This window comes from Trichomonas vaginalis, chromosome IV, assembly GCF_026262505.1.
Source record: "Trichomonas vaginalis G3 chromosome IV, whole genome shotgun sequence".
In the NCBI taxonomy this organism is placed as follows: Eukaryota; Parabasalia; order Trichomonadida; family Trichomonadidae; genus Trichomonas; species Trichomonas vaginalis.
Genome location: NC_067206.1, coordinates 10,801,120 through 10,828,684, shown reverse-complemented (window position 1 = coordinate 10,828,684; position 27,565 = coordinate 10,801,120). Strand labels below are relative to the sequence as shown.

General features: G+C 34.1%; 18 protein-coding genes and 1 pseudogene across 19 annotated transcripts, besides 5 other annotated features; 7 read left to right on the top strand and 12 right to left on the bottom strand.

Annotated features, from left to right (window-relative positions):
• Positions 1-18,994: part of a mobile genetic element that runs on past the window's edge.
• On the bottom strand, positions 865-1,284 carry TVAGG3_0068170 (uncharacterized protein; the record flags this gene model as incomplete). The annotated part of the gene is made up of 1 exon (XM_051221580.1): positions 865-1,284. The coding sequence occupies one exon, from the start codon at positions 1,282-1,284 to the stop codon at positions 865-867; it is 420 nt and encodes a 139-aa protein (XP_051106566.1).
• TVAGG3_0068160 (uncharacterized protein) lies at positions 1,330-1,590 on the top strand (the record flags this gene model as incomplete). The annotated part of the gene is made up of 1 exon (XM_051221579.1): positions 1,330-1,590. One exon carries the CDS (start codon positions 1,330-1,332, stop codon positions 1,588-1,590), a length of 261 nt encoding a protein of 86 aa, XP_051106565.1.
• On the top strand, positions 1,909-2,471 carry TVAGG3_0068150 (annotated as a pseudogene). Its single transcript has one exon. A coding segment is annotated over exon 1 (563 nt).
• Positions 2,551-3,126, bottom strand: TVAGG3_0068140 (organellar and viral DNA polymerase type B; the record flags this gene model as incomplete). Its single annotated transcript, XM_051221578.1, has 1 exon — positions 2,551-3,126. The coding sequence occupies one exon, from the start codon at positions 3,124-3,126 to the stop codon at positions 2,551-2,553; it is 576 nt and encodes a 191-aa protein (XP_051106564.1).
• Positions 4,913-5,768, bottom strand: TVAGG3_0068130 (organellar and viral DNA polymerase type B; the record flags this gene model as incomplete). The annotated part of the gene is made up of 1 exon (XM_051221577.1): positions 4,913-5,768. A coding segment is annotated over one exon (856 nt), but the record flags the coding sequence as incomplete, so codon positions are not given.
• Positions 6,419-6,892, top strand: TVAGG3_0068120 (uncharacterized protein; the record flags this gene model as incomplete). Its single annotated transcript, XM_051221576.1, has 1 exon — positions 6,419-6,892. The coding sequence occupies one exon, from the start codon at positions 6,419-6,421 to the stop codon at positions 6,890-6,892; it is 474 nt and encodes a 157-aa protein (XP_051106562.1).
• TVAGG3_0068110 (uncharacterized protein) lies at positions 7,135-7,452 on the bottom strand (the record flags this gene model as incomplete). The annotated part of the gene is made up of 1 exon (XM_051221575.1): positions 7,135-7,452. One exon carries the CDS (start codon positions 7,450-7,452, stop codon positions 7,135-7,137), a length of 318 nt encoding a protein of 105 aa, XP_051106561.1.
• Positions 7,912-8,523, bottom strand: TVAGG3_0068100 (organellar and viral DNA polymerase type B; the record flags this gene model as incomplete). The annotated part of the gene is made up of 1 exon (XM_051221574.1): positions 7,912-8,523. One exon carries the CDS (start codon positions 8,521-8,523, stop codon positions 7,912-7,914), a length of 612 nt encoding a protein of 203 aa, XP_051106560.1.
• TVAGG3_0068090 (organellar and viral DNA polymerase type B) lies at positions 8,688-9,008 on the bottom strand (the record flags this gene model as incomplete). The annotated part of the gene is made up of 1 exon (XM_051221573.1): positions 8,688-9,008. One exon carries the CDS (start codon positions 9,006-9,008, stop codon positions 8,688-8,690), a length of 321 nt encoding a protein of 106 aa, XP_051106559.1.
• TVAGG3_0068080 (integrase core domain containing protein family) lies at positions 10,304-11,104 on the bottom strand (the record flags this gene model as incomplete). The annotated part of the gene is made up of 1 exon (XM_051221572.1): positions 10,304-11,104. The coding sequence occupies one exon, from the start codon at positions 11,102-11,104 to the stop codon at positions 10,304-10,306; it is 801 nt and encodes a 266-aa protein (XP_051106558.1).
• Positions 11,784-12,875, bottom strand: TVAGG3_0068070 (keratin-associated protein family; the record flags this gene model as incomplete). Its single annotated transcript, XM_051221571.1, has 1 exon — positions 11,784-12,875. The coding sequence occupies one exon, from the start codon at positions 12,873-12,875 to the stop codon at positions 11,784-11,786; it is 1,092 nt and encodes a 363-aa protein (XP_051106557.1).
• TVAGG3_0068060 (organellar and viral DNA polymerase type B) lies at positions 13,439-14,282 on the bottom strand (the record flags this gene model as incomplete). Its single annotated transcript, XM_051221570.1, has 1 exon — positions 13,439-14,282. A coding segment is annotated over one exon (844 nt), but the record flags the coding sequence as incomplete, so codon positions are not given.
• On the top strand, positions 14,729-15,076 carry TVAGG3_0068050 (uncharacterized protein; the record flags this gene model as incomplete). Its single annotated transcript, XM_051221569.1, has 1 exon — positions 14,729-15,076. The coding sequence occupies one exon, from the start codon at positions 14,729-14,731 to the stop codon at positions 15,074-15,076; it is 348 nt and encodes a 115-aa protein (XP_051106555.1).
• On the bottom strand, positions 16,378-17,232 carry TVAGG3_0068040 (protein of unknown function, DUF4106 family; the record flags this gene model as incomplete). The annotated part of the gene is made up of 1 exon (XM_051221568.1): positions 16,378-17,232. The coding sequence occupies one exon, from the start codon at positions 17,230-17,232 to the stop codon at positions 16,378-16,380; it is 855 nt and encodes a 284-aa protein (XP_051106554.1).
• TVAGG3_0068030 (uncharacterized protein) lies at positions 18,164-18,388 on the top strand (the record flags this gene model as incomplete). The annotated part of the gene is made up of 1 exon (XM_001298420.1): positions 18,164-18,388. One exon carries the CDS (start codon positions 18,164-18,166, stop codon positions 18,386-18,388), a length of 225 nt encoding a protein of 74 aa, XP_001298421.1.
• TVAGG3_0068020 (protein of unknown function, DUF4107 family) lies at positions 18,389-18,916 on the top strand (the record flags this gene model as incomplete). The annotated part of the gene is made up of 1 exon (XM_001298419.1): positions 18,389-18,916. One exon carries the CDS (start codon positions 18,389-18,391, stop codon positions 18,914-18,916), a length of 528 nt encoding a protein of 175 aa, XP_001298420.1.
• Positions 18,917-18,994: a terminal%2Cinverted (terminal inverted repeat of Maverick-2 transposon ID:TVAGG3_0068010).
• A 251-nt stretch (positions 18,995-19,245) lies between these two features.
• On the bottom strand, positions 19,246-19,890 carry TVAGG3_0068000 (protein of unknown function, DUF4106 family; the record flags this gene model as incomplete). The annotated part of the gene is made up of 1 exon (XM_051221567.1): positions 19,246-19,890. The coding sequence occupies one exon, from the start codon at positions 19,888-19,890 to the stop codon at positions 19,246-19,248; it is 645 nt and encodes a 214-aa protein (XP_051106553.1).
• Positions 19,891-20,080: 190 nt separating this feature from the next.
• TVAGG3_0067990 (protein of unknown function, DUF4106 family) lies at positions 20,081-20,374 on the bottom strand (the record flags this gene model as incomplete). The annotated part of the gene is made up of 1 exon (XM_051221566.1): positions 20,081-20,374. A coding segment is annotated over one exon (294 nt), but the record flags the coding sequence as incomplete, so codon positions are not given.
• A 473-nt stretch (positions 20,375-20,847) lies between these two features.
• On the top strand, positions 20,848-21,930 carry TVAGG3_0067980 (attachment subunit-related family; the record flags this gene model as incomplete). Its single annotated transcript, XM_051221565.1, has 1 exon — positions 20,848-21,930. The coding sequence occupies one exon, from the start codon at positions 20,848-20,850 to the stop codon at positions 21,928-21,930; it is 1,083 nt and encodes a 360-aa protein (XP_051106551.1).
• Positions 21,931-24,334: 2,404 nt separating this feature from the next.
• Positions 24,335-24,371: a mobile genetic element.
• Positions 24,335-24,371: a terminal%2Cinverted (terminal inverted repeat of Banshee-A3 transposon ID:TVAGG3_0067970).
• Positions 24,372-26,967: 2,596 nt separating this feature from the next.
• Positions 26,968-27,565: part of a mobile genetic element that runs on past the window's edge.

Below are 27,565 nucleotides of genomic sequence, written 5' to 3'. Positions count from 1 at the left end.
CTGTTCCACTAGCTTCTACTGACTTTGTTATCATAGTGAATGGTTCATTCCATGGAACAAATTTATTTGTCGGTGGATTTGAATCTGAAGCAAATGCAACTTTAAGAGTTGGATTGAAAGCAATGATATCATTTACAGATATAGATGTGCATTGTAAGACGTCGCTACTGAACTTTACTTTAAGCTGAATGTTTCCTGCAAAAGCTGGAATAAATCGAATAGCTTCTAATGGAAGGAATCTTCTAACAGGAATTCTTAAACGAAGCTTAAAATCAAATGATTTTCCTGCTGTAATTGGACCACTAACAATTTGTCCTGTTCTGCATGTTCCCGAATGACTCCATACATCTTCATGTCGAGTCTTTGAGAAAACATCTACTTTCTTTATTTGTTCGGTAGTTTGTGAGTTTGAAGTTATATATGCTTCTTCTCTTGCGTTGTCTTGAGAATATACGATACGACCATTTGCAAGGATTTGATATCCAGCAACTGCATAGAAAGCGTCATCGAAACCAATCCAAAATCCTGGTGGGTTTGTTTTATTGGAACCTGAACCAATTTCTTTATCTACAATAAATTGACCTTCCATTTTATACGTAATGAATGTATTGTAAAGGTCCAACATATTTTCACCAGGAGGTGAGAGATTGAATGTTACCCATGTGTTATCTTTAGCAGTTCCAGGTTGTGATGGAATCTTTGCGTCAGAATATTTTCTATTAGTGTCACCAATTTGAACTGCATTGTCTATGATATCGAAATATGAGCGAATCTGATGAATATGCTCTGCTGGAGTAAATTCGTTTAACTGTTCGTTCTGCATGTATTTACTTCAGATAAAAATATCTATTTACTTCATTATTCTCACTCTTCTTCTTGGCATTCGTGGTGGAAGTTGTTTCTTGACATTTCAATGAACTGTACATTCTCTTTTGTCTCAACTTCTTTCACTGGTGGGTCAGGGTTCTTTGACTCGGTTTGTTTTTCAATGAAATTCACGAACTTTGCAATAAGCTCTTGGTTCGTTATTGAAAGTACATCTGGCTTCTTTTCTTCTGGTTCTATTGGTGGCTCAGTTTGAACAGAAGGTTTTATATGGGCTTCGTGGACTTCACCCTTGCCATGCACCTTAATGTTGTCGCTTTCTGCATTCGCTAATGGAACCTTTCTTTTTCTTACGTATATTTTACCATCTTTACTCTGACTTACGTAATAGAAAGGATGTTGTATTCCTCTTGCGTCATTTAATATAATAGACTCTCGCTCTGATTTTGACAAGCTCATTTTACATCGGTTAAAGTTTTAAGTTAGATTTTTATCCGCAGTCAAATGACTCAGACAAGCCCTACGGACAAGACCCAAGGGGTCATAGATGTTGAAGCATTGAAGAAAGAAATTCGTGAGCAAATTTTATCCGAACTGAAGGAACAAAAACAAGAACAAAAGCCAGAGAGACCAAAGAGAAAACTTAGTGAAAAACAACTTGCTGCATTAGCTGCTGGAAGACAAAAGAACCCACGACTACTGGTGAAGAAAGCTAGAGAAGAAGCTGAAGCAAAAGCTAAAGAAGCTGAAGCAAAGAAAGAGTAAATGGTTTATTTTTATCCGAATTAAATGTATAGACAAATACCTTTATCTGTTGCGTTCAGTAGTGAAAAACCTGACGTCAAAATAAAGTGGAACAGAGTAACGTTTAAGTTTCCAACAGACTGGATTGTGAACATAAATGAAGAGAAGTACATTGGCATAACATCTATGTATATAACACGTGCTTTCAGAAAGGTTGACTTTATACTTCAAGTCGAGATAGAAAATGACGAACAGTCTTTAAGCGCCCAAAACATTCACATATACAAATACTTTAAAGACGATACAACATTGTTGCAATGTATGATTTCATTTAATGAAATGTTCGAGAAAAAGTTTAACATTGAAGTACAAACTTTACAGCCTTTACGTGAGTTTCTTGCACAACTGAAAGAAGAAGGTAGTCAGCCACAACTTATAGACTTTCATTATGAATTTAATGAAAATGAAGATGGAACTCATGACTATCAGTTTGTTGTATTCTCACCATTCAATGAAGTCGCTAAAAAGAAAGAAAATCCATTACGTATAAGATTTCAAATCTCTGAACCAAGTGATGATTTCAAGAATGTTTTCAATTATGATGCAATGCTTCCGAGGAAAAATGAATTTTCAAAGATTGTAACACCTGGCATTTGGATAGAAAGCAAGCTATATTATATTCAAACTTAAGTAAGGGAGTTGAAAATGAGTTCATTGGTCATACAAGAACTTCACCACTTCCTAACCCTAAATACTATAAATTAACTGGCTTCAATCGTGAGTTTTGGATAGACATATTCTCCACTCATGACCATAACTGCCCAGTGTTCTTGCCTCCAGACCATAAGGACTGTCTCTACATTGAAGCACAACTCTTAAACTCTACCATCGCAGTATTGTAAATGACCACATGGGCTTCGCCCTTGCCGCTAGTTTTATTTTTATCACGAATGACCTCATTGCTGACAAAAATAAATGACCTCAGAACTTCAACTTACGAATAAAGCTTATTTTAGTCGTTATTGAGAAGTTAAACTTTTCAGCAAAGCAAGGACTAGAAGACTTACATAAGTCAAATCCAATCTCTTGACCATCATGAAGTGCTTTGTAAAGTTTCATTAAACTGAACTCAGAGTCTTTGTCATATGTTCCTTGCGGAACCATTAAACCTTTATCTTCATCATAGAAACACTGAACAGAGTCAGGAAATATTTCATTAGCGGTTAAAGCAATAACATCTTGCTTCACGCCTTTCATTCTGCAGTGAAATGCAACTTCATTTAAATCATTCGTGAGTAAGTCTATGTAAGTCTTCTTTCCACAAAATATTGACTTGTATGCTAAACTTTGTTTTCCAGGTGTGATTTCTGCAAAGTCGCTATGAAATTGACCAAGGTTTTTACCAATGAGAACTCTTCCATAACGTTTCTCAAACTCTTCAGCTAAACGAGGGATATCTTCATTGTAGAGATGCATACTGTCCGTATCGCTATAAAAGATGTCCATTCCTAAGTCCTCAGCAGTACAGAATACTTCACACATTATTCTCTTCGACATAGAATGTTAACACCAAGTGGACAGAAGTTAAAGTGTCTGCAAATGCTTTTCGTTAGCTTGAAAATAGTTTTATCTGAACCATCCAAACCTTCGAACTTCACTATATGGTTGTAGTTTCTGATGGCATATCTTATAGCATCTTTGTCATTTACTATGGTTATTTTTGACTCAATAGGAGATAGAATAGTTTTGCCATAAATACTGTTCAGAATGAGCTTTATATTTTCTTGCAAAGGATTTCCTTCTTTCTTATACTTTAACCTTAACTCAAACAACTTCTTTACTTCATCTCTTATTCTAATATCTCTGTTTCCATCGTAATAGTATCCTTGCAACACTTCACATTTGACACCTTGATATTTTATGAGGTCTTGTAATGTTATATGGTCAACATACATTAAACAGCAAGTGTTTGAACTTCTGGGAACGTTAAGTTCTGGATTTAGTTCAGGGTCACAAACTATTAAAGGAAAGTGTCTATATATTCCAATCTCTGTTATCTTAATGAGAACAAAGAAGCCGGACATAAACTTTTCACCAATGGGTTCTTTTTGGTCGTCATCGAATAAATGTTTCATGAGATACTCTGTGCTTAACATTTCTTTCTTCATAACCTTTGGAATACCTTCTAAAGTATAAAGTCTTGCTATAGCTGATGGATATAATAAAACAGCGTCGAAGTCAGCAATGAGTTTCTTTTCGCTCTTTTGTTTAATGTTATCTGACAGCATACATCTTCCACCTTGAATGCATCTCGAAATAAATTCTCTTGGTTTATTTGAGAGGTCATATAAATTTCCATTCGGGAAGTACACTCTGTTCTCAAACAATTTGTTAGCAATAGAACAAATACTAACGTAGTCATAAACGTTTAAATCAAATTCTTTCAATATGTCATTGCGGAACTTAACAAAACCTTCTCTTAAAATTCTTACATCTTGTTTGCAATAAAATGTGCTATACTTTTCTAAGTCGAAGTGGTTCTCATCTATTCTGCAACCTTTGATGGAATCTATGTTTTTCATGAATGTATCTGCATCCCGGATAAACTTACATGCTTCAGAAATGACACCAGTTCTGTTGTCATTTGCTAACAAAACACTGCTGTAGTAGTTGTATGGAAATACTTCTTTCGGTCCTGTTTGTAAGTTAAACATAGCAGGAAATAGTTTAAGCTTCTTATTTATAACACTGTAAGAGTCTTTTATAATAATTGCCCTTCCTTTATATAAGCCAGTTATTTGCATTGTTCGTGAACCTTTAATGATGGGAGTTCCTTTCACTTCTGTCATGTGTCTTAAGATGAAGTTTATGTCATAACTGAGGTTATGGAAATATACTAAACTCTTGTCAGGAAGTCGCTCCAAAAATTCTGTTGCACAGTTCTGACCCCAAATGCTTTCACTCACTGAACCATCTTCACTGTCGTAACATATGTTAAAAGCTTTATGAAAGCCATCGGTACTGCACTCAAAGTCAGCAAAGAAAACGTGCTCAGGAATGAACTTGCACTTATTTTTATTTACTTCTTTTGACTCGGCTTTCTTCTTCAGTTGTACACAATACTTTGGAGCATATGACAAGTCTTTAAATGGTGCAAGGTTCTGTTTATATAAGTCAGTCGTATATGTGAAAAGTTCTCCATAAGAAATAGGTTCGAAATATTTGCACTCCCACAATGTTTTCATAACATCCCATAACGGTGTTGTTCTATCATAACGAGCTACATATTTGTTCTCTCTCTTTGTATAAATCTTCATCTGTTTCTCAATGTTCATTCCACCACACTCCTTCAAGATTTCTCTGTAATTTCTGATGAAGTATGTTGTCATTGGTAATCTTTCATTTAGTATGTAGTGGTCTTCAACAAGAAGTAAGTCAATAGTTCGAGCAGTTTCACATTCTTTTCGTATGTAGTGAATTATTCTGTTATCTTTGGAGTTGTCGAAATAACCAATGGTAACATTAAATGCTATACCTGTTGCGTCAGAAATTTCTTGTACTTTACTTTGAGGAAAGTCTCTAACACGAATGACTTCTCTCATGTGGTCAATAGCTTCTTCATTTACTCCAGCCTGAATGCAAGCATAAACGAAACAATTGTCCTCTGTCATAAGTGCTGCAGTTCTTTTGTTCAATTCATTGAAGATTTGGTAGCGTTCAAGATTTATAGGTAATGTGCAAAGATACTTCCAGAACTGACCGCTTCTCTTCTTATAAAACTTCTTTTCACCAAGGATTTCATTCCAGAAGTCATCTATATCTTGTTTATCTCCTGTTTGTTTAAGTCTGTTCAATAATCCTTTCTGTCTTTCTGTCAGTGTGCTTTCATCTCTATATGGTCGCTTCTGTGGCTTTCCTTTCTTAACATCTGACATCGTTAAGCCTTCATATTCAGTTAAATCATACATCTTTATTTCAGTAAGATTCTTTATGTTTGTCAAGAAGAAGTCATAGTGCATTTCAACAATACCTGCAGCATTTGCTTCTATCTCTGATATAAAGTTTTCCTTCAAGAGCTGATGTAGTAATGTTCCAATATTATTGAGGTTTAACGTAGAACATTCATACTTTCCACCAAGTTTATAACATACCATCCATCTTTGTTGTGAGTTTATTTTAATCTTCTCTAAGAGTCTCATGAAAACCTTACCGAAATGTTTGTGTAAGTAGTCTCTGTTTGGTTCATCTAAAGCTTCGATGTTAAAGTCAATGAGTCTATTGCCTGTCTTAACATTCCTCTTCCTATTCTCTTCATCTTTCTTTAACCATCTCTCACCTTCTTTTGGTTTGTCGTCAATGGAACGAATGACATCGTTAGCTTTGCGAACTTGTTCTATAGCGCTCTTAAACATCTCTCTTCTCTGTTGTTTCAGTGTGTCGTCTCTTCTTCTTGTTTCACCAACGTTTGCATTTGTTATGTCAAACATTTCTCTTCTTACTTCATGAGGTACTGAACGTCTATGATATAAGTCAATAGCAACGTCATTTAAAGGAAATGCTCTTGTATGGACTTCGTCCTCGCCGCGTTGCGGCTTTATGAACTCATGAATTCTATCATAACTTATAGCACCATTATAGTCTTTAATGAAGTCAGCGAGTGCTTTTTTGTTTGTTGCGTAATGCTTTGCAACATCTATATTAGCTTCTGTAAGAAGTTGTTTTATTTCCGAGTGTTCTAACTTAGACAACTTCCGATACATCTTTAGTAGGAAATAAAAAATTTTCTTAGAAAAAAATTAGCTTAGATTTTTTAAGGCTAGTTTTGAAATATTTCGAACTTTTTATTTTAATGAAACACATGCAAGATTGCAAGTTCTTTTCATACAATGCTCTCGCTACTGCCATCAAGAATGAGTTCAATAATGCTTCAAATGTTAATGTTATCTTTAACAAGAAGTTTGTGAAAGAATCTAAGTTTGGTCAGTATGTCAGACCATTAGCTATCGTCATTGACCGCAAACGTTATACTTCACAAGAGTTAGCAGTAGTTTTGAAACAAAAGAGTTTCTTCGTGAATGTCAAAGATACTCATTATACTGTTATAAAGAACTCTAATATTGACTTCTTCAGTATTGCTTTAAATCTTTCCGAACAGAAAGAATATAAGAAGGGTGAAAAATCTGTGAAATATTATCCTTCATCTCTGAAGACAATAACGAACAAAGATGTTATACAGAAATTCTTACCAAAGGTTGAAGAAGCTTCTATTGACATTGACGAAGGAAGTGAAATGGTTGAAGAAATAGACCCTGAAGCTATTTAAGCAAAAATATATTTTTGGTGAAGAGGTGAGATTTCACCTGTTTTTTCACCCGTTTTTTCACCTCTTTTTTCACCTCATTCTCTCTTCGTTAATGTTGTCGTGACTTCATTCTTCCTCTTTGAAGTTATCGAAATACTCTGTTATTTTTTCTTTCAGTAATGTTAAGTCTTCTTTGAATGTAAGTATTGTACAACCTTTGATGTCATAGTGTGTTTGAGGTAACGTATCTTGAACTATTTGTTTCACATCTTCATTTGGGTCATTGAAATCGGTAAGTTTTCGCGATAGAACCAATTTCTGTCAGATTTGTAAATCTTAGCAAGGTCGTAAAAGCTTTTGTTGTTTCTTCTGACTAAATGCAACATAACCATATCTTTATCTTCTTCATTTTCCATCTCTTCAGTATAAATCATATACTTATAGTTCTTTTCCTTACCTTTTGGTACCGAACGTGGTATTCTTTTCTGTATGCTTTTGTCTTTGGATTCAATGACTTCATCTTTTGCTTGAAGTTTCTTTTCCATCTCTTCACGTTCTGCTTTATATAGTTCATCTAACATCATGAAAATATAACAAGCATAACGAGCTGAAGTCCACATTGCTACAGCGTTTACTAAAAGTCTATGAACATAATAACCTTTCAAACCAGGAGCCAAATTCTTGCGATTTTCATACGGAATCTCTTCCCTCGGTTTTCCGAGGGAAGCAATCATATGAGGAAATTCTTCTAAAAGTTCTTTTGTCTGTTGGTTTTCAAACCAATGATATGCTTGCTTTGTAGAACGAAGAGCATTCATTATACTTTGCATTTGATACATATCGTCTTTGACTGAACGAATGAGACGTAACTGTTTGTTATACTGTATGTACTCGTATTCTTCATTTATGGCTTCATGAACGATAGCAGTTGTTGTGTTCTCTAATGTTGTCATTACTGTCTTTACATACAAAATAAAGAGTTAGAAAAAATAAAACTAGCGTTATTTTCTGACTTTCACAAAAGACCAAAAATAAACGCTTTACATGTATTTTTCAGCAACTTCGTCAAATAATTTTATAGCTTTATCTATCTCATCTACTTCAAACGTTTCTTTACCTTTCGTGGGAGCACCATACATTTTCTCAAAAACTTCAAGCAGTTCTGTTTCAGCAGCTCTCATATCATTAACAAACACAACCTTGACTCTATTGACTGTAGAGTCATATCTTTGAGTTATATTATATGTTCTTCCTATCTTATATCTCTTTGTATTGAAGTCCTTCGGTTTCTGAACGATATAAAGTAAGCCTTCACTGCAACGTTCTGAGTCGAATGAACCATATGTTATGAAGTTATATCCAACAACTGGGTCTAACCATAACAAAACTATTGGTATAAGACTTTTGTCAATGAGATATGCTGTAGTTCCATAGAATCTTACCGATATCATAAGCTCAGGATTTCTTGTCAAAATTTTCTGAGTTGAAGCATTTCTAACCCAGTGGTTTGTTTTCTTTTCAGATGGAGATATAATGTCTGACAAAGAATATTTGTTGTATTTCTTACAGTATCTTACGTTTAAATCACCTATTCTAATCACTTTGGTGTCATTGTCTATCTTTCTAACTGTTTCAAACTCAATGTTTGACATTACTGTCTTTACATACAAAATAAAAATTTTTCTTAGAAAAAAATTAGCGTTATTTTTCTAACTAATGAAATTCATGAAATTTGGTCATTTTTCAGACAAAAATAATGTTTAGGGTAGAAGGTTAGATCTAACCTGATATCTACCCTCATTTCTACCCTCATTATTTATAACCGTTTTACATGGTAAACGTTATGAATTCGTGAGATTCTAAACAGTTTTGTAGCTTCTATTTCTTCGCTGAGGATATCAAAAGTTTTATCAATGCCGAAGGTTTCTTTATACTTCTTCTTGACATCAGATAGAAGGAAATCGTCAGCAGTTGGATAGTTTTTGTTCAGAAATTCTAACATGTTCATTTTATCTTCTACCGGCTTCTCTGCTTCTTTCTTTAAGTCTGCATAGTCGTTTCGCATTCTTTCTATCTCTTTTACTGAATAGTTATATTTCCTTATTGCTGCCTTACATTTAGAACATTGCGGGTTCATTTTTGCGTTATATTCTGAAACCTTACCTGCTAGAACAACTAAGGCGTCAATGGTTTTCTTTAACTCAAAAGCTGCTGGTTTTATCTGTTCATTCCATACCTTACCTCTTCTATCTTTATCTCTTATCTGCCATACACATTTTGCAACTAATGAAACAAAGTTGTCGTATGTCTTAAACTCCCCAGATTTATATATGTCAGAGATGTTCTTATATACCATGTCGCAATCTTTGTCCATAACTTTATGGTTGCAATAATATCCTAGAAACTCATAGTTTACTTTACGTATGAACTTCTTTATTTCTACTGAGTCAGTTGGTTTCACTTCAATTTCATCGAATTCAGGAATAGTTAGTTTTTGCTGCTGAATTTCAGGCAATTTGGGTAAATGGTCAATAAATGTCCTGCATTTCATAAAGATACTGTTCATTTTCTTCATCCTGTGCGGTACAGTCTAAATTACTTGTTAAAAGTTCTTGCTTTATTCTTTGTATTTCTGTTACAAAACTATATGAAGAAGGAATGAAGCTTTTCATCTCTACTAACATAGATGTTGGATTCATGACTAACGAGTTTGGTGAAAGTTGTTTTGAATTGTTGTTGTGTTCTCTGATGTTGACATTACTGTCTTTACATACAAAATAAAAAAAATTTGTTAGAAAAAATTAGCGTTATTTTCTAACTAATGAAATTCATGAAAATTCATGAGGGTAGAAATGAGGGTAGAAATGAGGGTAGATCTAACCATCTACCCTAAACATTATTTTTGGTGAATTCAGCAACAAAATGAACGAGGTCAGGATGTATGTAAATACCTTTGAATTCATTTATAACGCCTTAGTAAGCTCATAAAATGCTTGTTTTGAGGTCGAGCCACTTTTGGCTCCACCGTATTCTTTCAACCAAAACTCAAGAATTTCGTGCATGAATTTTGTATAAAAAGCAACCGTCTGAATTCAGACTGTTGCTATATTCTTCACAAAATGCCTTATAATACTCTTCCCAGGACTTATTTTCCAACAACTTTCTAAAGTCTTTCCTAAACTGACGGCGCAAAGCGCCAAGATGGGCTCAAAGAGCCCTCCTGACTGACTGACTGACTGACGGCACAAAGTGGCTTAACGAAAACATTAATATATAAAATTCATGAAAATTCATGAGGGTAGAAATGAGGTTAGATCTAACCATCTACCCTAAACATTATTTTTGGTGTAAATTTATGACAAAAATAAATGGTACCATTAATGATATCATGACTGTTCTCATTCATGTCTGATTTACATCTAATGAAAAAGTTTAGAAGAATTTTCTTATTCTTTCTGGCTTATTTTTGTCTTTCCAGTACTCCCGCTCTAATGGTCCCAGATGTGTTGGCTTTGACTCTCTCAAGTTCTTAGATGGTATAACATCTTCAACGCCTCCTTCATATCTTACTTTATAAGTGTCATCGTTTATGTTGTAGCCAAGTATTTCAATAACCACTCCTCGCTTTGCTTCGTCAATGGTTTCAGCAAGTTTGCCATTACTACTTTCAACTAATTTGTGACGAGGGTAAAACGCAATAGAGTCGTCAGCAGCTTTTATAAGATATCCATTACCTTGCGTAGAGTCTACGATATAATAGTTTCTACTTAACCTTAAACGTTTCTTTGTCAACGGCTTGTCGTCAAGAACTACACGAAATTTTGTACCAGGAATGAGGGTAAATTGTGTTGAATTTCTGATATTTTGTGTTTGGCTTCGTTTCTTTTGTATATACTTTTCTTCTTGTTGTTGTGTCATTGAATTTGGTGTATGTCCTGTTGTAGAATGTGTTGAGGAATTATATACTTCGAGAAAATGTTTCATTGTTTCTTCGGTAAAGTCTCGCTCTTGGTTTAAATCTCTGAGCGTTCTTATGAAGCGGTTTATGATGCCGAGTATGTTATGGTTATGGTCTTCAGTAGTGTAGTGAGTTATGTTATGCTTAATGAGAAAATCTGTGATTTCATTGCTGAGGTATGCACTGTCTTGGTCTGATGTTAAAGTACTTGGGCTATGTTCTGCTACAAACTTTTGTAAAACTCTTAACACTTCACGAGTTCCTTTATTTTTCATTGGATATGCATATGCTTTACGAGTGTTAACATTAATGAAGATGAGGAATAGTTTATGTCCTCCTTTTCTGCTTTGAATGAGAGTGTCAAATTGGTATGCGTCAGGAGCGTTGGAGTAAATTGGTAAAAAGTAGTCGTAAGGGTTTATTTTTGTTTGATGTACAACATTTTTGTCAAAGAACCTTTTCACTTCAGCTCTGTTAGTAAATCCCCAACTCTTTGCAGCTTCATTGAACTTCTTAAATGACCTCCATGGATGTTGTTCGAATACTTCTTTCAAGCTCATTTATGTAAAGTTAAAGATTTTATTCAAGGCTCAAGCGCGTTCAATGAACTCTATACCATGCGAATACAGTCATAAATGGTGGCATATAATCTGCACCCGAGCCTGTTGGATTTGTTGTGAAAGTGTGTGAATGATTTCCTGTGGTTCCACAGAAAATACCTGCGCTTGAATCTACTGGGTCACTTGAAATATCATATCTATGCATTCCCTGTCTATCCGAACCTGCTGCAAGATTTGTATAACCTCTTTTTGTTATTGAATGTGAATGACTACCTGTTGTGTTTGTAGTTCCTGTATGAGTGTGCGGTGGAAGGTTTGCTTCTTTAATTTTCTTTGAACCACCGGCTTGTTTTGAATATCTAGCACAGTATAAGAATTTGTCTACAATCTGCTTTCATTCACCAAAACCTAAAACACTTGCTGGATTTGTTGAGTTCATTGACGTATAAATAGAACCAACAGGATATATGGTTTCAAGAATCTGAGTCTTTAATGTTTGAAGCTCTGTTTTATCTGCTTTCTTATCATATAAATCTTGAGCAGTGAATTTAACATTATTTTCATCACCCATGACATAAACATTTTTACAGCTAATTTTTTTCTTCGTTGTTATGTTTTCATTCGATGTTAAACCTTGTGGAAAGTTAGGAGGTTTACAATATAATGCATCCCCATCAGTTCCGTCAACCGTTCCTTCAATACTTTCTATAGCAACAGTTGAGAAGGAGTTATGTGTATGTTCTTTGTCTGCTTTCTTATCTAACATTGCTGGTAGTTCATATGTTTCAAAGTTTCTGACATGACCTTCAATGTTCATACATCTGTTATCTAAATTGTTTAGTGTATCTTTTACGCTTGTACTCGGATTCTCTGAAGGTGCGCTTGAACCGAGAGTATAGTTCAATATTACATCGTCTGCTCTAACAGTAGTGAAGGATTCGTTTGTATGGTTCTTGTCAGCTTTACTGTCTAATGTAGCTTGAAGTTCATTTATATCGGAGATATTGTGTTTATGAGATTTCAAAACTTTGTTCATTGCTTCAAGTTCATCTTTGCTGGCATTACTTTTAATAGCATCTTCAAACGTTATTTTTGACTTAACTCTCAACGTAAATTTTGGTTCAACTAATACACCGTTAACATTGAAAGTAGAGGCATAAATTTCACCGGTATAACCAAATGCTTCTGGTGCTTTAGCTACATCATACTGTACAGTACAGCTTATGTCATAACCTTTAGCACGAATGTATTTATATCTTCTTTCATTAACATTTTTTGTCTTCGCTTCATCACTTCGTGTTAAATATCCATGGTAGTCCGTTATAATCTGTTCGTCTGAAGTTATATAATGAACGTGGTTCTTGACTTTATCACTCAGAGCTAAAAGCTCATTTTTGTCTGCTTTTTCGGCTAATTTCTCATTAACATCATTCACTTCTAATTCAACTCTTCCGCCAGAACTCTTATTATCATTAATCTTTTTCATTAATTCGGTAATTACGTCATAAAGACTATATTCTGTTTTCGGTTTTGTAAATAATGAGTCAAAATTTCTTTTCATCATTACATCGCTGACATTAATGATATCACCAATTCCTTTTTCATTTATTCTCTTCATTAATTCTGCAATAATGACGAACATATAATCTGTTAATTTATTCTCTTCATCGAGGGTTATAGAATGTTTTGAAATTGAATCATTAACTCCTCTAAATAAATCAATAACTTCAGGATACACGTTTTTAATGTCTCGAATAACCCGACCAGTATCCTGTTGTTCATGTTCTTCGTTCCCGTCGTTACGTGGTTTTATATCTCTAACCATCATCAACGCAGCCATAACCGGAGGGTTTGTTGCTATCTGTTCGAAAATCCGTCCGTTATGTATGGTATATCTAAATAATTTCTTTGTGTTTGTCAAAACGTTTGAAACAAGTCTTTTAAAACCATCGACAAAATTTCCTGTTTCACCTAATGTTCTTGCAGCATTTACAAGCTCACCCATTCCCGCTTTTGACCCCAAAAACGTCCATATTGCATTTATTTCACTTTGTATAGTTGTCCATTCAGCGAAACTAATACCTGCATTCACTAAGCTGAAAATGAAATTCAGTGGATCGAACTTAATTCCACCTTCTTTTTCAATTTCAACGAACTCACTAACATGAGATTTTAAGTATTCTTTCGTTAAAATTGTTTTCCCCGATGTTATGTCATTAACGAAACTATCACCGTCAAAAGTTAACGAATTCAATTTCGTCGTTGATGCTTTTATTTCATACACCGCTTTATCGATAGTTTTTGGCTCACCTTCTTTAGAAGCATATGAAACATTAATGAATGAATTATATGTATTCGTGAATGAGTTAAAATCAATGATTTTCATTAATGACGCCTTTAATGATTCATTTACTGTCGAATCCCTTAAAGCAATTACTGAACTGTCATTAATGAAAGGTACACTACAAACCGTCGAATTTGGATCAAATGCTGTAGTTGGTGCAGGAATATTAATGATATAAGTCATTAAATCATTAAGTGACGTAAATAATGTTGTCGTTTTTGATTTAATTTCTTTAGCATCTGTTATATATGGTAATTTTATTTCTGTAGTTTCTGAATTAAAGATATTCGCTAAAATGTTTTGTAAACTGTTTTGAACAGCTGTGTAAACCGTTGAATCCGGAACTCTTACGATTTCACCGTCCTTAATAAAAGGCATTGCACATGGAGTTAAAATAGGGTCAAACTTTTCATAGTCCTTCCATGTTATGTATTTCTCAGTATTTCCATCAGTGATAACAATATATTTGTCAGTAAGTGTGAGAGAGTATTGACCAAAATATAAACGTTTAGCTCTGTCAGCTTCATACGCATATGCAGCTATACTCATATTTTAATGAGAATAAAATGTTGTTCTATTTGCAAAGTACAGACCCAAACGAATACGGGACAGTAAAGCTACAAACAAACTTAGGTCTACAGAATGAGGCGCTTGCATTCAGAATGGTTGACTTCAATACTATCGCAACTTTTGTCATAACTGACGAAACAGATTTCATGGAGTTTGAAATAGATGGAAAGAAGCACGAAATAAGATTTCACAATAATGTAGAATATAAGATGGAAACATTAGCTGGAGTGTTAAATGCTCTCATAAATACTACAATAAACAAGGATAACGAAGAAAACTTAATGAATGTTAAACTTATTGCAGGAGTTTTGAAGTTCAGTTATGCGAAGGAGTTTAAGATAACACGAATGAGTCATAGAGTACAACTTCTTTTGGGTGCATACCATATGACATTTCCTTTGAAAAGTGTTGACAAAACGATTGAGATGAAATCTGTTCCATACGTATGTTATGGTAATTGTTTGTACATTGAGTCTAAAATAGCTAATGTCACAGGCATTTCAGGAGTTAATAGTAAAGGTTCAGTAGAATATAAATCCTTCTGTTATGCAGTCAATTCAATGTTCATTCCAAACGTTCCTGTCATAGCAACTCATTTAGGTAAATGGGTTCGCATTAGTCCTCATAATTTGAAAGACATGCAATTCAGACTTGTTGACTTTCAAGGAGAGCCTGTAGAACTGAAGGCGCCAGTGCGAATGACTGTTGAAGTTGACTTTTTAGAAAATATTAAATGCAACAGCTTACAAGAGAACTCAGAGCTAAAAATATAAAGTATGAATGTTATGTATTAGGTCATGAACTTTGGTTGTTGCTGTTTGATGAAACAAATGAGTTAGTTATGTCAGTCAAGAGAACAGAAAAATATTGTGTTAGTGAAAACTGCACCAAGTCGATAAGATTAGGTTTGCATTATGAAGATGAGTTCGATACTGTTGAAGAAGTTTTGGATAGATATTACAAATTGCTAACTTGTAATTTTTTTGACTGACGGCGCAAAGCGCCAAGATGGGCTCAAAGAGCCCTCCTGACTGCTTTAATTTACTAAAACATATTTCAAACAAAGCTTATATTCTGTTAAAAGTTTTGTATACTCGTTCGAATATTTATACTTAAACTCAACTCCTGTAGTTCCTGGAGTTTCAATGATGCGGATGTTTTCTATTTTCATGAATAGTGGAGTTTGGCCACAGCATTCGATTTCAGGGTCGAGATAGTCAATGACACATTGTTTCCCTGTTATTCGTGAGATAACATTTTCAAGGTCCTCCTTTGTTAGAATTATTTGGTTCTTACTTATAAGATTTGTCAAAAGCTTCTTATCGTCTTTGAGTAAAATTGTTTGGTATAACTGAAGAAGGTAATGGTCTACGTTATCTGAAGGATTTGTTTGAACATTTGTGTAAGGGTTGTCGTTGGCATCTCTTGAAAGAATTTGGTCCAGTGGTGGATACTCTAACTTAACATCTGATGTAGCGTTAGCGTTTGAAGCTGAGTTTAAATTCACGGATTTCAGCTCTGGTTCTGGTTCTTTCAAACACTCTGAACTATAGTTCTTTATGACAATATTGTTTGTCGTTCGTGAGTCAACATTTGATGTTGGTTCAATTGGAACATTAACGGCACCAGCTAAGATGGATTTGCTTCTCATTTCATATAGAATAAAAACCTTTTATATGTATGAAATGAACAATATACTCGACAAGGGTTTGAATGTAAAGCTAACGAATGAAAATATTGTTGAATTCACTGAGACAGGTGCTGTGTATAAAGATGTAGAACTACTGAACAAAAGAGCTAAGGGAAGAAGCAGGAACATGAACAAAGGGTGGAAGCCTATAAAAATTTATGTCAACGATGGCTCAGGAGGTTCAAACATAAAGTATGCAGAAAGTTATAGAGTTTATGCTCTCAAAGGTGAAAAGCCTTCATTTAAGAACAGCTATTCTAACGCATATCCTCAAAAGCTAACGGATGGAGAAGTGGATGATATGAATGACAGCAAAAATATTAACAGAAATGGTGACAGAGATGCATGGAATTTGTTTACCATCAGTCAATTGAAGGTTAAACTTTAAAACAATGTTGGTCGTTCCCATGGAATATTTTTGACTTTAATGGTATTAGTCATGATATGAATCTCAAGGTATGAACGAGGAGAGATGAGAGACTTATATGCTTCCCAAATTTCTTCAAAAGGTAATGTTATACCTGACTGTTTCCAAATGAGTTCAATGTCATAGCGTGAGAAACCTTGAAAGATAACGAAGTCAGTTATGAGACGTTTTATGTTTAAAGCTAAAAACCTCCATGTTTGCATAAGTATTGCTACAGTTAAGTGGTAATGTCTGACTTTAGTAATGATGTTAGCTAATGGTGAGTCTGGTTTTGAAACTAAACCTTTTCCAGCGAAATCATCACAAACTAATAAAGTGTTTGATGGATACTTTTTGAAGGGGTATTTTGAAAGTTTTGACAGAATGTAGTTTGTAAGTCGTTTCATATCGTAAACTCCTGAGTATTGACGTAAGTGGTGTTTGTCAATAATTCTTTCCATCTCTTCTGAAGTTTTTTGCATTCCTGACTGTATAAATTCAACGATGGCATAATATTTCCTCTTACGTCGAATGTAACGTTGAAGAAATTCAATGAGTTCACTGTCTGGAACTTTAACGACAGAGGCTTGAACTTTTGACATAAATGTTTTCGCTGTTGAGTCCATAGAGTCTGAAGTTGCTGATATAATGATTTGGTCATAATATGAGTCATTTCCTAAACGTTCTGTTATGAGTATATGACGAATGAGGTTAAATGTCTTACCTGAACCCATCTTTCCACAATAGAAATAAACACCATTTGAACAGAACTCATAGTCCTTACTGAAAGGAAGAATGAGAGAAGAGTTAAGTTTGTCTGTAGTTTCATTCATGTCTTCATCTACGTCATGTATTAAATGCTTCATTTTATCTCCATTAAAAATGCAAGTCAGAAATATTCAGAACATAGCACCGAGTCTAACTGACAAGAGTATAAAGATATACTATGAACACGTTATGATGAAACCAACCAAAATTCAAGAAAGTCAGTATACTTATGAATATCCAAGACACTGGGTAGAGTATGTAGGAGGTGAGAAAGCTATTGAAATCAGGCAGGTTCGAAGTATTCCAGCAGGAAGAACAATATTATTGAAGAACTTTAATGTTTTGAGATATAATGATGAAACAAAGAAGCAAGATAGTTTCCCTGTTGCTGTGTATGTGAACTTAGATACAGGAGATGACATGAAAGTTTTTAATACAAAGCTTCAAACGGTAGTGAGAGAACAACTGACTGCGGAAGGACATCCATTACCTTCAGAAGTTACCATAGCATATAATTTTGAAACAAACTCAATAGATTTTAAAGTCATCTCTGCAAAGAAATCAGGTTTTACATTTAATGAAGCAGATGTATATTCGAATGAAAACTTCAAAGCTATTGCATGGTTAGATAATGACGATTGCTTTAAGAAAATATTTAAATACAGTGACTCAACGATGTCAATAGATGACCTTCGTGGAATGTTACCATCGACGTTTACAGTAGAAGGTTCAGCAGGATTGCTTACAAGATTGTCAATTGGTGGTATTTGGTCTCGTGAGAACATTGTTATAAAATCCAGTATAAGTGAATTTGCTGAAGAATCTATATTATGTCTTTCAAACTATATGTATTCGCCGCCAAAGCATTATAGTATAACAAACTTTGTCAGTAAGTTTAACATAAGACTTGTCGAACCTTCTTCAATGAAAGATGTTGTGCTACCCAAAGACGGAAAGGATGGACTCATTATTGAAATGATTTTAATAGCACATTAAATGAGTTTGTTCTTGAAGGTCATTCATGATGAAATAACTGTTGTAGAAGATGTTAGCAATTGTTCAGACATTTTGAAGCGTATAGATGAGATAAGAAAGAAGTTAGATAGACCGCAAAGCGGTGAGGGCGAAGCCCGTGAGAACGCTTATGTTTCATTGACTTTCTCCAGTAACGAGAACTTTTATGAGATAATATTGAAGAGAGATGATTTTAATATGGTGTAAATGGTAGCTTGGGCAGCTTTAGGCGCAATGGGAACAAAAGCATTAGCATTTGGAGCAAAAGCACTTGGAGCTTATGACGCAGTAAATAAAATGAGTGGAGGAAGGGTTTCGAAGACATTAGATGCAAATAAAGGGAAGATTGGAGGCTGGGTTGCAAAGAAGTTAAGATTAAATAAAATAGGGCTCATAAATAAAGCATCCAATTTGGTTGCGACTGAGTCAGAAAATGCTTTAGGAAAGGACGATGAGTTTGCAAAACACGCAAAAGACTTTAATGACCAGATGAAAGGTGAAACAATGCATTTAAATAGAGTCGATGGAACTAAAGAAAATGTTTCTTCTCCACCAGCGGTTTATCCATACGGACCTTATGGAATGTATGGAAACCTTTATGAACGACCATTTGACCCATTGACTGGTGGAAGTAATTGGTATCATTACGGACGAAGAAGAAAGACAGTCAAGTTGGAGACAGACGTGAAGAAAGCAACTAAAAAGAAACCAAGGAAGAGAGTTATAAAGCAATGAATTCAACAGGGTAGAAATGAGGTTAGATCTAACCTTCTACCCTAAATTTATTTTTGCGCTATGTTTTCATACGTGTGAAGTCGTTAGTGAAGTCGTTAGTGAGAACGATAGTGAGAACGTTAGTGTGAACGTTAGTGTGTACGTTAGTGAGAACGTTTATTTTTTCATGCACGTGCATTGTGTCGCGGGGAGTTGCCATGGGCAATGACCTGCGCACAATATATAACGTACAGAGAGGTGAGATGAGGTGGTTTATGTGATAAATACTTTACGTGGCAGAAATAGTTTAAGGTTATTAGAAATATTGCATATGCGATGTAAAATATACGTTAGTGGTTTTGTAAAGTGTCAGATTGACATAACTTTGGTAAGATGGAAGGCAGTGCCACCATACCGAAGACATGTATACTAACTGTTGCTCTAACGGCGTCATAGGCACTTTGAACTGCCTGTCTCGTTGCTGCATCTGTTATTTTCGTCATATTTTGTGCTACTTCTCTTAACTCTTTGTCGAAACCTTCAGACTTCAGTTTCTTTCCAGATGAGAAGTCATTCACTAGTTTCACCTTACTATGAAGAGCTTCGAAGGCATTCTTAAAGTTAGCATTCATTAAAGCTTCATTTGAACTGTCTTCATCCGCTTGTATTTTTGTCCTTATTGACCCTAGAAGTTGGGCTGCTTTAGCGTTGGCTTGGGCATCTAACCAGTCATTATTAGCTTTTATATATTCTGCGCTTTTCATTGCCTTTTGCATGGCTGCGTCGTTATTTTTACTTTCTTGTGCTAAGTTTTCATACTGTACGGTTTGGTTTTGCAACTGTAAAAGTTTTTCTGCCTTTACATTTGCTTCAACTTCTTTTTTATACTCATCGCTATCCATATATGTCTTCAGGGCTTTTTGTTTTATCTCTTCATCTTTCAGTACTTTATATTGAGTAGTATGGTTTTTCAAATTTATAACATCTTGTTCCATTTTTGCTACTTCTGCTGCTTTTTCTGACACTTTTTTTCGCATATTCCTCTGTACTTAGTTCTTTCAGTTGTTCTTCTTTCTTCTTTTTCTCTACGTTTAACTCATTTAGTTTCTTTGTGTGTCTGTCATATTCTAGTTTCTTTTCGTTTTCACTTATTTGTTTCTGTATGTCTATGTTTGACTTTTTGACATCTGTTATTTGATTTTTGAGTGAACTCAAATTCATTTGACTTTGAGGGTTATAAGCTGTTCCGTCTGCAGCTCCACCATAGCCTGCCATTTTCGCTAAAAGTGCCGCTCTTAAACCTCCACTCTGTGCACCAATAACTCGGTTTAAAAGCATAGGGTTGCTTGACATTTGTTGCAACATAGTGGGGTCATTCATCATTTGTTGTTGCAACTGTTGTTGTGGTGTCAGTTTTACTATTGGATGTTTCAATGCTCCCTTCCTCTTACGTATATTCTTACGTAGCTTACGTGGCATTTTAAGTGAAGTTAAAAAGTGGTTTTTGACAGATGTTTATATGACACTTTTTGTTCAGCACAAAAAACTACTCGGTCAAAGTGTTGTCAGTTTTGTAAAATAACCGTCTTATCTCATTCTATAAGGGGAAAAAGGCTTCTCAAAGTATACTTCCTTGAAACGCCTGTAACTTTTCCTGTAGCGACGATAGACCCTTACTTGTCCGGACAAAGTTATACTATTTTGAGCGCTCTACAAAAAAGTCAACGGCGACGACTCTCAAAAACCGTTGTGTAAAAAGTTTTACCGTTGGACAAAAAAGCATATATAGAAAACAAAACACGTTTATAGTTCATTCAATATTTGAGATAAACCGTTTTTTCCAACGGTAACTATTAAATAAAATAAAAAAATAGAGGGGGTTACCGTTGACGAAAACCGTTTTTATTCAATATTCATTTTCCACAAACTTCTGGTCAGTTCATTTTTTCTCAATGGAGCCTAACACCACTGACACTGCTGTTACCAATTCTACCCTTCGTAGGGGACAACAAATGTTGTTAACAACATTCTTCAAGCAAACCCCAAAGGTTTCTCAACCTACTCCTTCGGTTGAAGCAACAATTCAGGGTCAATCAGACCCAAATTCGAATTCAAACCAAATTCCACCCAATTCTACTTCAAACCAACCTTCAAACGCACCAGAACAACACACACATGTCTCAACCTCTCAAACTACACAGCAAACACAAAGACAAACTTCCAATTCTGGTACAATTCCAATTGTACTTACTCATGAAGAAGAAGAATATTTGGTAGAACCAGAAATAAAAGAAAGCGATATTCGTAAGGACGCAGTCAAGAGACTCGAACAATTCATGAAGAATTACCCACAAAACGTAAGCATTAAAGACACAAATGACTATTCAGATTTCTACAATGATATTATTGAAGCCGTCAAAAAATTTGAAGATAATGTTCAAAATCCAACAAACCTTTCAGAATTCTTCTTCAAATTGCTTCCTTATACAGCAAATATCATTGGTTTACAGTTCTGTGACAAGTTTATTCAAACATTCAGTCCCAGACAGCAAAAAAGTCTATACGCACGTCTGAAACTGTTTCATCCTTATCCACTTACATATAATTGGATTGAAGAACTTCAAGAACACGGAAAGGAACAACATTTCAAGTTCTATGTAGATGTTCCTCAAGGAAAGCTTGCTAAGACATTCACAATACAACCAAAACAATTCTATGAAGACTTTCTTCACGTAATTTCAACTATTGCTATGGTTGAGCCTGAAAGGGTTACATTCGGTCAAAGTGTTTCTCTATATAATGTTCGTCAAGGACGTGAGCCGCTTAAAATAGCCGAGTTTACCTCCTCCTCAGCACAGCTCAAATTGGACTGCGAATTCCAATTTGTTGAAAACTCCAAGTTCTCTCTCCATACACCATTCAACCAACGCATCCGTATCTTCATTGCTGGATATGTTGGAGACCCTATAACAAATGATGATGAAGAAGAAACTTCAGAAGAAGATAACGATAGCGATGTCGTTCTTATCGAATAAAAACTTTAATTTTTTACTATATAATTTTTTTAGTTCTCCTCTAGGTTTTTTAGGGGCTAGAGGGCACGAAGTGCCTGGAAGCCCCACTTACCTGACCTATATTCAAATGGACTGAGTGTTAACATTTAACATTTTTTGCTAATTGTCGTCAAAAATTAGGCGTAAAGCAAAAATTGATATTTCATATGGTTTTATGATAGATAACCATTATATTCCCACTCATTATATTCGTAAATTTTGAGGTTTATCCTTCGCTTTTAAGATCATTGAATTTGATTTTTATATAAAATAGTTATATATTAGAAAATAATATGAGTTTATGTGATATTATTTTTCAGAAGATTTCATTCTATATGCCTATGAAAAGTACTCTCAAAACTAACTTTTCCCTAATTATAATTAAATCTAGAATATTGTATTATGCTTAGTATTATTTCATTTTTCTCATTCAATTTAGAATTTACAAATGTCAAAAAATTGAGAGCTGGAGTGTGGTAGAATTTACGAAAAAGTGACAGTAGAAAAAGTGACACTTAACCTTAAATTTCCAAACACTATTTTTTGATTATATTTTGTTATTTATATATTTATATATATATGTATATTTATATATGTATATATTTATATATGTATATATTTATATATGTATATATTTATATATGTATATATTATATATGTATATATTTATATATGTATATATTTATATATGTATATATTTATATATGTATATATTTATATATTTATATATGTATATATTTATATATGATATATTTATATATGTATATATTTATATATGTATATATTTATTAGAAACTGCTTCATGCTGCATTGAGTATTGTTGAATAATTTGAAGTAGTGGTTTTTGAAATCAGCACCCCTATGAGAGCGCTGGCGACCGAAACACCACTAGTAAGATTGTGTATTAGAAACTGCTTCATGCTGTTTTGAGTAAGCTTCGATGTCTTTGTAGGATAGCTTTCTGAGAGCGAAACAAGATAGTGTTGAAAAAAAAATTTTGAAAATCTGAGAGACTGTGCAAGAGCCAACGACCAAAACGCTACCAGTAAGATACAGCAGTAGTAGCTGCTTCATGCTGCATTGAGTATTGTTGAATAATTTGAAGTAGTGGTTTTGAAATCAGCACCCCTATGAGAGCGCTGGCGACCGAAACACCACTAGTAAGATTGTGTATTAGAAACTGCTTCATGCTGTGTTGAGTAAGCTTCGATGTCTTTGTAGGATAGCTTTCTGAGAGCGAAACAAGATAGTGTTGAAAAAAAAATTTGAAAATCTGAGAGACTGTGCAAGAGCCAACGACCAAAACGCTACCAGTAAGTACAGCAGTAGTAGCTGCTTCATGCTGCATTGAGTATTGTTGAATAATTGAAGTAGTGGTTTTTGAAATCAGCACCCCTATGAGAGCGCTGGCGACCGAAACACCACTAGTAAGATTGTGTATTAGAAACTGCTTCATGCTGTGTTGAGTAAGCTTCGATGTCTTTGTAGGATAGCTTTCTGAGAGCGAAACAAGATAGTGTTGAAAAAAAAATTTGAAAATCTGAGAGACTGTGCAAGAGCCAACGACCAAAACGCTACCAGTAAGATACAGCAGTAGTAGCTGCTTCATGCTGCATTGAGTATTGTTGAATAATTTGAAGTAGTGGTTTTTTGAAATCAGCACCCCTATGAGAGCGCTGGCGACCGAAACACCACTAGTAAGATTGTGTATTAGAAACTGCTTCATGCTGTGTTGAGTAAGCTTCGATGTCTTTGTAGGATAGCTTTCTGAGAGCGAAACAAGATAGTGTTGAAAAAAAAATTTTGAAAATCTGAGAGACTGTGCAAGAGCCAACGACCAAAACGCTACCAGTAAGATACAGCAGTAGTAGCTGCTTCATGCTGCATTGAGTATTGTTGAATAATTTGAAGTAGTGGTTTTTGAAATCAGCACCCCTATGAGAGCGCTGGCGACCGAAACACCACTAGTAAGATTGTGTATTAGAAACTGCTTCATGCTGTGTTGAGTAAGCTTCGATATCTTTATCAGACCACCTTTAAATTAACCACTCACATTCTCACTGTGGTCCATCTAAAATTTGTAAGCTTTATGACATAAAATTATATTATATGCAGGATCCCACCTATTTCTTAATCTTTTTGGAATAAATGTTTTATAATATTTATCGATTGATTGTAATTTTTTGTATAAAAAAAGTTTTTTATTTATATTAAAAATATATTTTGTTAATGATATTATCTTATAATTTGTAAATAAATCTAGTAATAAAATAACTTTAATAGTTGGTGTCACTTTTTCGAAAATTCTGGTTTTTTCGAATATTGTATTATGCTTAGTATTATTTCATTTTTCTCATTCAATTTAGAATTTACAAATGTCAAAAAATTGAGAGCTGTCACTTTTGATGAATTTCTGTTTATTACAGTTCAATTTGGACATATAATCTATTATTATATATAATGTAATTATGAAAAAAAATAAAATGACCCGCATATATTAATTATTTAGATTGCAAGATTCAAAAAAGCTATTAAAATTAGAGACTAAATAAATAGCGGATTGATTCATATGGATTTATGTAATTATGAACATTAAAATAGTTTATTTATTGATCTAATAAAAAAAGAAAAATATTAATGGGAAAATTGAAAGAATAGAGTGTCCCATTCACTCGTGTTGGTCGCAATGTGTCATTCTGGGAGACATTGCCACTGCATGTCTCCCACAATGGCACAATGTTCCGCATTCATAACTTGAATGCGGAACTTTGACCGACAAGAGTGTGTTATGCACTCTTGTCGGTCTGCACATATCATTCCTGGAGACATTGCCTCTTGATGGCACAATTTTTTGCAATCACAAAGTGATTATAAAACAATGACCGACAAGAGTGCATTATGCACTCCTGTCGGTCACAAAGTGTCATTATGGGAGACATTGCCACTGCATGTCTCCCACAATGGCACAATATTCCTTTGAGAAAGGCCTGGAAGGGGGTCCTTTCTCAAGGTCAGGGCCCCCTTCTAGTCTTTCTGGTCCTGGAAGGAGCGCTTCTGACTGGTCTGTGCGCTCCTTCCAGGAAGATCAGTATATATCATACCGAAATGCATCACTAGCAAAAGTGACATTTGGTGCCAATTTTAAATTAGTGGATTTTGTGTTTATTATTTAAAAATATAATTGATAAAATATAATTAACATTAATAGAATAATATGGATAAGATTTGATAAAAAACAATCATAAATTTTTTTGGGCGCCATATAGAGAACTATAGTCTGCGAGGTACTGATTCTATCCATGTACCTCGCAGACCATAGTTCTCAGCCAAAATGCCTCTAAAATTTGTATACCTATAAACTCAAACTTCAATATATTCAATTTTATTTTTATAATTAATTTAAATATATCCATATAATTTTAATGTTTTCTTTTAATTTAAAAAATAATAATAATAATTAAAAATAAAAATAAAAATAAAAATAAACTTTCTATAATATTTATAAAGCTGATTTGATATATAACACATTTAGCTTAACAAAATAACTTAGAAAAATTGCCGCACAAAATAAGAGTAAGTGTCACTTTTTTGTCACTTTTCTGGTGATGCATTTCGGTACGGGACACCAGGAAGATCAGTAGATTGCGCCAATAAGCTCCTATCAACAAATTTTGACTAAAAATATAAAGTATTCTTTTGTGATTTATCAAATAGCTCAATTTTAAAATAGATTTGATTCTAATAATAAATTGAATGCGTTTCGCTTACGTTTAGAATTTAATGATTTTTTCGTTCACAGAAGAGTCATTGATATCCAATATCACAAAACAGCAAAGACACACCATAATAAATGATATTGAAGCTAAATATTACATATTTCAACATATCTAAAAAATTATTAAGATTAGATCTCATGCAATGCCGAGCAGTTTCCTAAAGCATAATTACTTATTTATACAGAATCGTATATATCATTTTCATATTGCAAATTATATATATTCTCACGAAGCAACATGAACTAGACTGTCCGAATTTAAATTCAAATAAAAATCTAATTCCAAAGATTTTCTTACAATATGTAATCTCGGTGTTGATTACTCGAATACAAAGGATGCACGTAATTTACAAATAGTTGCATTAACAGTAGTACAACAAAAATTTGATTTTTAGCTTGTCACTTGATATATAAAAATTGCAAAAACTCAATCAAAAATAGGATTTGGACAACTTTTTAAAATTGTGAGAAAAATTCTATCGGCACATTCTATTCAATTTTAAAGTATTTCTTTCATATTCCAATCGATTATTCAATAATTGCCAATCACAAATTTTAGTTCAAAATTCAAAAAATCCCGTGTATATTACAAAAGTGTGCTTGGTAAAGTTTGTAAAGTGTCAGAAATTAGTATTTTTGACATTGTAAAGTCTGCATTAGTGAGGGTTATTTCACCAACACATATTCACAAAATTACTGAGAAATATGATGTAATATAGACTCAATCCAGCTCTGGAAGATATTTTGAACTCTATATTAGAAGAGTAGAGTTCAAAATATTTAACGGAGCTGGATTGAGTGCAAATTAAATTTATTAAAGCCTGTTCCCAAAAGAATGTTGTGCATGAAAAATAGCGTGACTTCACTTTTTGACAAAAAGTGACACTATTTCTGATGGTTTTGTCATTTATTTGTCAGATTTATAAATGGATAATAATGCTGTAAATCAGATATTAATTAAAAATATTTAAGATTTATGTTCGAATTGAAAAGCAAAATAATATTTTTTTAATTGAAAAACGTTAATATCTGATATTTTGAAGTTTGTAATATTTGTTAGTATCTTAAATTATTGAATGCATACGTTTTTTATGTTCTCAATTTTAAAAAAATTGTGAAGAATTTAGTTTTTTGGAGATGAGTACAGTATACATTGTGCGTCGCCTGTAGCCTACAGCTACAGGCACCGGCACAATGAAAAAGTGACAGAAAAGTGACACTATACGGGCGCGCATATGTACGCATATATGTGTAAAAATAAACGTTCATATGTAAACTAACCTTTATTCACTAGCAGGGGCTGATAAATCATAATCGTCGAGAAGTACGATAGGTGGTCCCACCGGTTTAATCTGTATGGGGAGGCAAACGTGACGTAAGAAGCATAACACTGGTTTCTCAGTATAGTTAATAGACTCTGCTGTTGGCTTAACTGTAAGCTTATATGTAATAGGTGAGTTAGATAACTGACCCTGTTGGAATGTATAATCAGTTTCGCAAGGGAATCCACATAGGTAATGACCTAAGTCATTTGACTCGATTCCAAATTGAGGGACTGATGTGGTTGTGATAGACCTCATGACATCATAGTTGAAGCCAACAGTATCGTTATTATTGTTAGTAGCATTTGCCTGCATCTCATAGAAGATTGGATCATTAGATGCTTGAGCCTCAGCAGGTATGTTACCATATGCACCGCAGTTCAGTTGAATTTGTTCAAACAGTGGATTTTCATAGGTAGTGTTATAATTAGGTGTTTTCTTAAATAGTGTATAAATGGTGTTCACATATAATGGAGTAAATGCTGCCGTGAATGTACAAGGAGTTCCTGCACCTTTAGCC